The 10,617-nt window shown below is 41.9% G+C and overlaps 1 protein-coding gene across 1 annotated transcript in view; it reads right to left on the bottom strand.

Annotated features, from left to right (window-relative positions):
- Positions 1-380: 380 nt before the first annotated feature.
- Positions 381-10,617, bottom strand: part of PPARG (peroxisome proliferator activated receptor gamma) — a 137,258-nt gene continuing 127,021 nt past the window's right edge. Inside the window, exon 8 of the mRNA XM_047096850.1 lies at positions 381-838. Coding sequence (XP_046952806.1) covers positions 591-838 — 248 coding nt within the window. The 3' untranslated portion in view covers positions 381-590. The remainder of the gene's footprint in view (positions 839-10,617) is intronic.

Below are 10,617 nucleotides of genomic sequence, written 5' to 3'. Positions count from 1 at the left end.
TGAAAGTCTTGGTTGGGGTTGTGGAAGAAGACTTGATCCTTGGTAGGCCTGAGGGATATGCCCCAGACTCGCACATGCAGGGTAAGAAACACATGCTCTGAGAAGTTTTTGTCCTGAGGCTTCCCTGCCTTTCTTAGTTGTGGGTGTTAAGGCAGATGGAGGGTTCAGAAGAGCGAAGTGAAGAAAAAATTAATTTACTGAGAACGAAAGTCAGTCCGCAGTTCCACTCCCATTTTGACAAATGTGTAGGAAAGAAGAGGGATGGAAAGGGGGCAGGGAGGGAGGAGGGAAGGAAGGAAGGGGAAGGAAATAAAAGGAAATGAGCCTGGTGGTGGGGGGAGGGGAGGGAACGCATAAGACTCAGTCTTCAAATACAACCAGCAATTTCATAATGCGGTAATTTTTAATATTAAAAGTAAATTGTAAATGTATCTTTATAAACAATATGCATAAAATAGATCTATTATTCTAAAACCTTTTCTTTTTTAAAATGCTTTTTCACAGTAAATTTTTTAGGTGTCAGATTTTCCCTCAAAATAATAGTGCAACTGGAAGAAGGAAAACGTGGTCAGTGAATTTGGACTTCTCTGCTAATACAAGTCCTTGTAAATTTCTTGTAGGAGCGGGTGGAGACTCATGTCTGTCTCTGTTTTCTTTATTACTTGCAATAGCTGCACATGTTCTGTTACAATCTGTCTGAGGTCTGTCATTTTCTGCAGCAGCTTGGCAAAGAGCTGGGAGGACTCCGGGTGGTTTAGCTTGAGCTGGAGCTCCAAGGCTTGCAGCAGGTTGTCCTGTATGTCCTCAATGGGCTTCACATTCAGCAAACCTGGGCGGTCTGGGGGAGCAGAAGAACAAGAGGTTCCGTTACAGCATTCTCTGGCCCCACATCTGAGGCATATTCAGGGAAACTACTCCCCTGTCTTTTTGTTGGCTTGTTTTGCTCCGGTTCTAAAATAAGGTGGTGAGGGAGGTTAAGTAGACAGTGGAGCAGGAGGATGGACTGAAACCAAGACTATTAGAGTTCTTTCCAGGGGCATCGCTTCCCGGCTGGGGCTAAATCTGTCTGATCAGTTGACATAACATGATGGTGGCGTAATCCTCCCCCCCGACTGAGGACTCTTCTGCCAGTATGTTTCTACTCACTCAGAAATCTCATTTTCAACTTCTGCTCGTTCCTGATGAGTCTGTTTTCTAACCTCCACTTACTTTCTCACCACAGCTTTAGATATGCTTTTGAAACCAGCTTTGCCTTGGGGCGCCCAGGTGGCAGTTGGGTGACTGACTTCAGCTCATGTCAAGACCTCATGGTCTGTGAGTTCGAGCCCTGTGTCAGGCTCTGTGCTGACACCTCAGAGCCTGGAGCCTGCTTCAGATTCTGTGTCTCCCTCTCTCTCTTCTCCTCCCCACCTTGTGTTCTATCAAAAATAAATAAACATTAAAAAAATTTTTTTAAACAGCTTTGCCTTTTCCCCTTAATATAGCATGTATGTATGTATGTATATATACATATACATATATCCTTATATAGCATATATATTTTTTAATGTCTATTTATTTTTGAAAGAGAAAGTGTGAGTGGGAGAGGTGTGTGGAGAGACAGAGAGAGAGAGAGATAGAGAATCCCAAGCAGGCTCTGTGCTGTCAGCGAAGAGCCTGATGCAGGGCTTGAAATCACACACTGTGAGATCATGACCTGAGCTGAAATCACAAGCGGGATGCTCAACCAACTGAGCCAGCCAGGCGCCCCAGCATATACATTTTCAGTGAGACAAGACATAGTTTTTAAATACTGGTATAGTTTGGAAGGATAGAGCTCCAGATTTTAATAGAGCTTTCTTCTGAGTAGTGAGGTAATTCTCACTTTCTTCTTTATACTTTCCGTATTTGAATTTTTAAACAATGAACTTAAATTACTTGTAAACTTTTCATGTTTTTCTTCATGTGGATCTTGTTAGATGAATCCTTAAACACAGTATCCTTTACTTCTTTAACTTACTTCTTTGCTTAATAGTATTCTATGCTTCTTTTTCATTATCTTTTCTAATATATCCCTGCTGGTGCTTAGAAAAAAATTATTGATTTCAGTACACTGAATATATTCCAATTTCCTAAACTCTTATCAATTCAAATAGTTTTTATCACGGATTTGTTTTTCTATTTTGGATAGACAATTACATCCACAAATAATGGTAGTTTCATTTATTTCTTCTTTTCCAGTGTTTATAATTCTCATTTCTTTTTCTTGCCATAGTGTATTGGCTAATATCTCTAATATGGTATTAAATAACAGTAGTGGTAGGAGATATTCTTGTTTTATTCCTAACCATGAAGAAAATGATTCTTAATGGCTTACCACAACTATGAAGTTTACTGTAGATTATGGTGGATACATTTTACTCCTGGCTTTCTAAGAGTTACACAGTTTTTAATTTTTTTAAGTCAGGAATATTGTTGCATTTCATCAAATGCTTTAAACTTTTTCTCTCTAAAGAGATGACCATATGGTTTTATCTTACTCTAGTATAGTACATTATATTCATAGATTTCCCTATACTTTTGTATTTGCTCCTATTTTGAGTTTTTTTTTTTAATTTTTTTTTTCAACGTTTATTTTATTTTTGGGACAGAGAGAGACAGAGCATGAACAGGGGAGGGGCAGAGAGAGAGGGAGACACAGAATCGGAAACAGGCTCCAGGCTCTGAGCCATCAGCCCAGAGCCTGACGCGGGGCTCGAACTCACGGACCGCAAGATCGTGACCTGGCTGAAGTCGGACGCTTAACCGACTGCACCACCCAGGCGCCCCTTGAGTTTTAAAATTTGTGACAGAAATGTCTTTTTTGTGCCATCCTTTGTCTGTTTGGTAATAAATGTTAACTACCCTTATAGACTGAGTTGATAAATTTTCCTTCTGTTTCTATGTAGTAATGATCTGTTCCTTGATGGCTTCTTGGAATTCATTGGCAGAACTCTCTGAGCCCGATGGTAAATCTCTGGCTACCTTTAATTTTTCTTCTATAGCATTTAATCTTCCTAGTGAAGAGCTTAGTCGAGATTTAGTAAAGACCTTTTACTCTTTATAAAAGTAAAATTTTTGCAATTCATATTGAAATAGAGTTGTAATGACATTCTCTCAGAATCTGAAATCTCCTATCATTTTTATTTATAATTGAATGCTTTTTATTCTGTATATTCTGTCATTTAAAAATCTGATTTGCTAAAGGCTTATCTTTTTTTTTTCTTTTTAGAGAAATACAGCTTTTGGTTTTATTAACTTTTTAAAAATTCTATTTTGTTTTCAATTTAACTAATTCATTCTTTTAACTTTCTTTAGGTTTATTTTTTTCTCTTTTCCTGGCTTCTTGAGTTGAATGCTTAATTCATTTAGTTTTAGTATTTCTTATTTTCTGATAGATGCATTTAAAACTCTAAAGTTTCCTGAATGTCACTTTGGTTTTACCCCATAGGCTTTGGTAAACAGTACTCATGTAGCTCTCTCCCAAATAATACGTCTTACTATTTTGATTTCATTTTTAATCTAAGAGTTATACAGAAGTGTGTTTTAAAATTTCCAAGTGGAAAGTTTTGGTGTTTGTCTTGTTTTCTAACTTCTAAGTTTATTTTCTAATTTCTAAGTTTGTTGCATTGTGGTTATCATGTAAGGTTTTCTCCGTCAAGCTCACCAGAGAGGTGCAGGATTCTTGTACATCATTCAGGGCACTCACCTGACACCTTGTATTGATTCCAAATTTTAGTTCTTGAAGGCTTTTCACCTTAGCTTGTCTTCCCTTCCCTGTAAACTACGGCACTGTATAAGAGCTTTTACTTACCTTTTACTACCCTTCATCCTCTAACATCACTTTCTGGAACCATCCTTCTGTTCTGGCCATATTAAGGTATTACCATAGTAAGTCCCTCAAACATCCTATTTTCTGTCATGACTGTGCTGAGGCAGATTCTGTTCCTCCCTCCTGAAATGGTCTTCCTTTCCCTTCACCCATCTTACTGACTTCAACCTATTCCTCAAAATATAAGCCCATGTCTCCTATGTCCTGGGAGCCCTCCTTGACATTATCCCTTCCTCTCCCCTGTTCTCCCAACCCCCTTTCTCTAGACCTGTTGCACCTTATAAACACTTTGATCTCTATCCTATGAGGAGATTACATTTATTGAATGGTTATCATTTTCCAAAGAATGTGCTAAGGGCTTTCTACACAATATATCATTTGATCTTCACAATAACTCCATGAGGTCAGTGTTTTATGAAGGGAAAAATGAAGATTGAGAGAGAGGTGTTAAATTTTGCCCCAAATCTGCCACTTCCTAGTAAATGGCAGAGCTGATACTTGAATCTAAGTCTGTTTAATTTCAAATGCTGTATTATAAGCATATTGTACTTATAAATTGCATTGTAAGTACTGATTTCCTTCTTTATCTCTCCTTTGAGGTCATGAGGTTTCAGAGGGCAGACACTATGCCTTGATCATCTCTGAGCCTCCGGTGGAAACACAAGAAGCACTCAGTTGGCTGAGCTAATGAGTGAGAGAAGGTTGTTCTGGCTGAGTCCTGGATTGAAAAGTACAATTCTCCTGGTTGGTGAACAAGCCTAAAGACAGGATCGCTACACAATGAAGAAGTCTCCTGTAAACTGTGTTTTTCTGTGTCTAATAAACTCTAGTAACCTCTATCCACTGAGGTGAGGCACGGGAGAGAAATGTTAGACGGCCTCATGGTGAGGTTTTCAGAACTCTGAACATTCTCTTACATTAAGTTTCTTTTCATTCTTTTTTTTTTTCCATTTTTAATTACAGATGGAAACTTTGGATCGATTCTTTCTTCTAACATCTCTAACATAACCCATTGACTGGAATAAGTATACTTTTTCTCTCTTGGCATTTAAATTTGGAACCATCAGCAAAAATCACAGGTTCTGAGGCTGAAACAAGTGATGTTGTCCTGGCTTGGATAATCACGCCCCTCGAGGGCCTGTGCCTTTTCTCATAGTTGCCATGCAGTAATGAAAACCCTGATGCCTCAGCCTCTGACATGTCCTGGACCAGTGCCTTTGGTTTCATGAGTGCTGATTCTCTCCCTGACAAATGTTCCAGATTTCAACTGCCAGGGGCTATGCAAATGAATTTGCATCTCAAGTGGCAGCGTTCTGTGTGAAGGCAGGTGTTGAATGTGGCTCCTCCACCAGCTGGGACCCCACACCCTTGTGTAGAACCTCGGCTCACTGGGACATTGGCTCCTTACAGCCCTTTCTCCTTCCTTCCTCTTGGGCAGCATCAGTCAAAACTTCTGCAGAACAGATTACATTAACCTAGTAGGCTTCATTTATCATGACAGCTCAAACAACCAAACCCTAAAACGCAGCTGATCAGGCTTGCTGGAAACACTTGGCTTCAGTGCAGTATAATGGAACTGGCTCCTCGAGGAGTGGAGAAGGGTCTGGTTTGGATTTTCAAACCCTTCTTTGGCAAGTTATTTTTTTATTATGTGACAGATGAAGTTTGGCTGAAGGGCTGAAATTCTGTGGCCACTGATTTATATTTTCTCCAGTGACAAGTTAGATCACTTACAGATCTGTCCCACTGTCCCCTTTACTGAGCCTCAGTCAAGGCAAAACAGACTGCAGTCAAGTGTAAAAAGTACTACACTCTGACCAGCTCTGTGACCCAGAGCAAGCTGTTCAAGTTCAGGGGGCCCCAATTTTCTCCTCTGTAAATACATAATTCACATAATTAGCCTGGGGAAAATACACTCAAAATTTAATTAGAAAAGTATATTTACAGGCTTACGTTTTAAATTTAAAACACTTGGCTTCTTTTAAAAAAAAAACAAAAAACCTAAAAAGCATCCTTTGGTCTTAAAGCAATCCCTAGAATCAAAGGCAAAAGGGATCTGTCAGGTTTGCTCCCCACCTTCTACCCTGTAATCAGCTACAAGGCCTTCCCTCTTCCCTCTCCCTCTTTCTCCTTCCTTTCACTTTCCTTCCACACACACTCAAACCCTTGCTGAGCTAAGCTAGGCAATCTGTCTAAGCATCCAGAGCCATCCTGGGTCCCCACCCTTTCCTCTCCACTCCTCAGTGGCTCAGTGCCTGCTAAGACCCTGTTTTTAGAAGCCCCGTCTGAGATCTCTCTACACCTTGTTGAGGGTCAGAGTTGAGGTCTGGGATTGGATCAGGGTCAAGGGACCTCATTCACTGGCCTAGGCTGTCTAGAAGGCCCTTATGGGAAAGTGAGTGTTGATTCTCATACTCCAGGACACAACCCTCTAGGAAGCTGGAGTCAATTACTGGTGGTTCCTTACTCCCAGGCTGCAAAGAATTGGGAAAGCAACCTTTCTGGTCCCCACTCACACAATGCTGGAACTGATTAGCGAGGGCTGCTGATTATGAGCAAACCTATTAAACTCCCATCATATCCAGATCTGGCTCTGTTATGTGGAGAGCTATCTGAAGAAGATTTCAATTCTCTTGAGTCTCCTGGGATCTGCCCACCTGGGCCAGGCATTTCCTGAACACAGATTTTCTCAGAAGGTGTCTTAGGGAAGCAGAGGGCTCCAATGGAGTCTTCAGGAGGAGAGGGAGAAAAACCAAGTAGGTGGTTTTGTCTCTATTCTAAGAGCTGCTGTTAAAGCTTTGGTCTTTTGGCTTTCTGAAATAGAGTAATCTGAAAAGGACTATATCCAGGGGATTCAGAAAAAAAAAGAAGTCTGATAGCTGGGTAGTTGTAAACTAATCCACGGACAATGAAAGACCTTAGTTCAGGTGCCTGGTGAAAACCAAAGGGGAGGTAGGACTTCCTTTTACACTTCCTCTCCAATGTCCTTTATTCCATTCTTCCAAAGTTCACAGATGTGCTAAAAAGAGCAGTGGATTTGGAAACTGAAGACTTGATTTGAGTCCTGTATCACTTCCACTTAGTTTCTGTATGATTCTGGACAGGTCCTCTAATATTTCTGGGTTTTGGCTTAATTTTTTTTAGAACAGTGCTGTTTCTTTCATAAGGTTCTGGTGAGAATGAGCTACGTACTGGGGCTTTGTAAGATATTATTATTCTCTCGGTTTGTGCAAATAAAGGCAGTTTCCACAGGGATGGGGTCAGGAGTATAAGCAGGGTTGGGCTGGCATTTACACAGTTGGGAAATGGAAGATTTCTGAACTGCTCCTGGTAGGAGCACAAATTCAGGGGCACTAGAAGATAATTCCTGATGCAGACCCATGTTTGAGGGGTTTGGGCAGATTCTCATTCTTGTAGTTGAATGCATATAAGCAAGACAGTCTAAGAGCAATAATAAAACAAGGAAGCCATTGGTGCCTCAATTTACTTGTTCCTTGAAGTGATGGTGTTAGGGATTCTGCAATACTTTTCTGATCTATCAGAATCATGGTGAGCATTAGGCAAAACTGTGAATTCAGCCAACTTCACCTTTGCTAAACTATGGTATGGCCTGTAGCAATTCCCTCCCACATTCCTACCCTTGGGGGGGAAAATATTGTAAGAAAGTTTCACATGTATGCTTCTTTTCATATTTAATTTTCAATTGGAGCTTGATGGAGTGCAGTGATTCTCAACTTTGGTTACACACTGAAATCATGTGGAAAGATTAAAAACCCACCAACTAACACCTGGGCCCCATCTCTAGAGATTCTTATTTTCTTGGCCTGGGGTATGACCTTGAGCTTTTAAAAGCTCCCTGGTGATTCTGATGCACAGGCAAGAGTAAGCACTCCTGCCTTAATGAGAAGCAGTTGAAATCCTAGCCTTAAAACTTACTTACTGGGTAACGTTGAGCAAGTTTCTTAACCTTTCTGTGCCCCAGTTTCCTCACTTAAAAAATGGAGACATAAAGGGGCACCTGGGTGGCTCAGTTGGCTAAGCGTCTGACTTGGGCGCAGGTAATGATCTCACGGTCTATGAGTTTGAGGCCCGCGTCGGGCTCTGTGCTGACAGCTCAGAGCCTGGAGCCTGCTTCAGATTCTGTGTTTCCCTCTGTCTCTGCCCCTCCCCCACTCATGCTCTGTCTCTCTCTCTCTCTCTCTCAAAAATAAATAAACATTAAAAAAAAATGGAGACATAAGAGTAGTCCAACTCATAGATGGAAAGCTCTTAGCACAGTGCCTGACACATAGTAAGGTAGCTATTTCTAATAGTATAATGTCACTTTCCTCTTTTTCCTTCCTACCTTTCTTCTCTCATTTCTCTGATTTTCCTGGGTGCTCTATATTTGCTGTTCTTTCCCCCTCAATTGCTCCCTTCTTCTCAGCCATCTCTCCATTCCCTCTTCCAGATGTTATTCCCCTTTCCGCTCCTGGAGCTGCACCTTGCTGGAGATTTGGTATTAGGAATCCTAGCAGGGCAAGCCTAAATTAATCAGAAGGCTGCACCATGGATGACTTTAGCAGCAAGGCAGTTGATGGTGGCTGTCTGGGCAAGGGGACAACAGAACTAGCAGATATTGTAAACGTGTTATCAAACAGATAAAGATCTTCTGTAACGAGGATATTCTGCCATGAAGGCACATGTAGCCAGCAGAGTCCTTTATTCTGGAGTGGGTTAACACTCTAACATTTTTCTGATTAATGCTTTCTCTATGTCCAAATGACAACCACTCCTCACAACAGTAACACATATGATGTGGCCAAGATGGTGAAAGGGGATAACCACCATGATGAAACCAAGCCAGGCATATTTTCTTTTATCTGGCCATTGAGTAGCCATTCCACACCAACTTCCCTCATCTTAAACACTCACCTACTCAAAAGCCACCTCTCCAACTATGGCAGTAAACACAAAGGTACCTAATAACAGGTGGGTAGCACTTTCTTCTTTGCTGTCCTCAAAGCTCTTTGCATTGCTCAATGGTACCTCCATGGAGTGAAATGAGCTTGGGCTCAGTTTTATTTCCAGGTCTTTCAGAATGGAAATTTTACTTGAGATTTCCATCCTGCCCTTGGGAAGTCCTTGCTTTCCTGTCTTCCTTCACCCTGGAGTTAGGGTTCCCTGTTCTAGTCATTCAAGGTTGCTCAAATGAAGCTCAGCCACACGGTTTGCTCCCCTTCTCTGTGTCAGAGCCAGGAGAGCAGTGTGTTCTTCCTTTGAGCCGAGGGATATAGATAAATTTCTGCTCCTTCTATGTCCAACACTGGATCAGGACTGGAAATGGGGGGTGGGTGGGAGGTAGAGGAAGAAGGCTGGACAGGAAAAGATGAAGGAGAGTGATTTCTTCTTTCTCATCAAGTCGGACACACTCCTGTTCCAAATCCAACCACTCTTCCTTGCTTCCTCAACCTCTAGAAATGCCAATAACCAAACATAAAAGTTCTCTGCAACACTCCATGTCTTCCTTTCCGATGTTTCTGAGAAGAGCCTGTGATCTCAAAACATAGGTGTGATCTCTAACTAACCTCAAAAATGACCTCTCAACATCTAATGGCCCAAAACTTTATCAGAACTTTGGGAGTGTGGAAACTCATCACTCTCCTGCTGCTATTCTCTGTCTCTTTGAGGGGCAAGGGGGCTTAGAGTTGTCCCCTTAGCTTGTCAGGCCACTCCCCCTTCCTCCAGTGTCTCTTTCCCTTGGGGTTTTGTTCTCAATCCACAACTAATCCCCTTAAAGTGATAGCTGATACAAGGGATTAGCTGATAGCTCCCTGGGGGCATTTATATTGTGATAAGGGATTTAAGAATGTCTGTTGGTGGAACTGCAAGCAATACGACTGGCAGGATTGCTGTGGAGCTACTTCAAATTCTATCATGGTGGGGGGGGGGGGGAGGAGGGAAAATGAGCATTTACTGTGTGCTTACCATGTCCCAGGCATTGTGCCAGAGCCTTCACGTAATGTTATTTCATTTACTTAGGGTACTGATAAGGAAATTAGGGCCCAGGGAGGTAAATAATCGAGTGAAATCATACATCTAGTAAGTGGTGGAGGAGGGGGTGGGGTTTGAACTCAGGGCTGTCTACGTGAGTCCAATGTTTCCCAATGCCCCATCCTGCGTCTTCTGGCTTTCTTATTTGTGAAGCTGGCAAGACCCTTGAAAGGTGCTTTCCCTGGGAGTGCATGATTCCTTCACAACCTGTGCTGGCCTCTCTGTGATAAGTGACTTGAACCAGTCCTCAAGTTTCATTCTTCTTCACTTGCAGATGATCAGTCTGAATGTCTTGGTGAATTGTGCCAGTCTGGAAGGCTGCCTGGGGTCACCCAGAGTTTAAACACACATTGTGAGAACCCAAAATGATAAAGTGCTCCAAAAAGCAGCCCACTGACTGACTGACTGAACCTTTTCCAAGACTGCTGGTGCGGTGACAGGAATGACTCAGCAGTTTGGCTTTCAATCCCATGTCTGTCACTGAGGTCAAACACAATCGTGTGCTCACTTACTAAGATGATTCCAGCCTACCAGGCCCAGGGTGAAGAAGAGATGGTATTTCTGAGCAATCACAGAGAAAGATGCTTCTATGGCCTACAATCAACAGAAGCCTGTGTGTGTGTGTGTGTGTGTGTGTGTGTGTGTGTGCGCGCGCTCATGTGTACTCATGTATTTTTTTTTAAGTTTTTCAGATGATTCTAGTAGGGTTCATCTTCTCCCTGTCTCCCCATCCC

The sequence above is a fragment of the Lynx rufus genome, unplaced genomic scaffold (genome assembly GCF_022079265.1).
Source record: "Lynx rufus isolate CCGP_SWC_20201006 ecotype Redwood Valley unplaced genomic scaffold, mLynRuf1.p SCAF_4, whole genome shotgun sequence".
NCBI lineage: Eukaryota > Metazoa > Chordata > Mammalia > Carnivora > Felidae > Lynx > Lynx rufus.
Note: the sequence above shows the minus strand (reverse complement) of the source record. Positions and strands in the feature narration are given on the sequence as shown.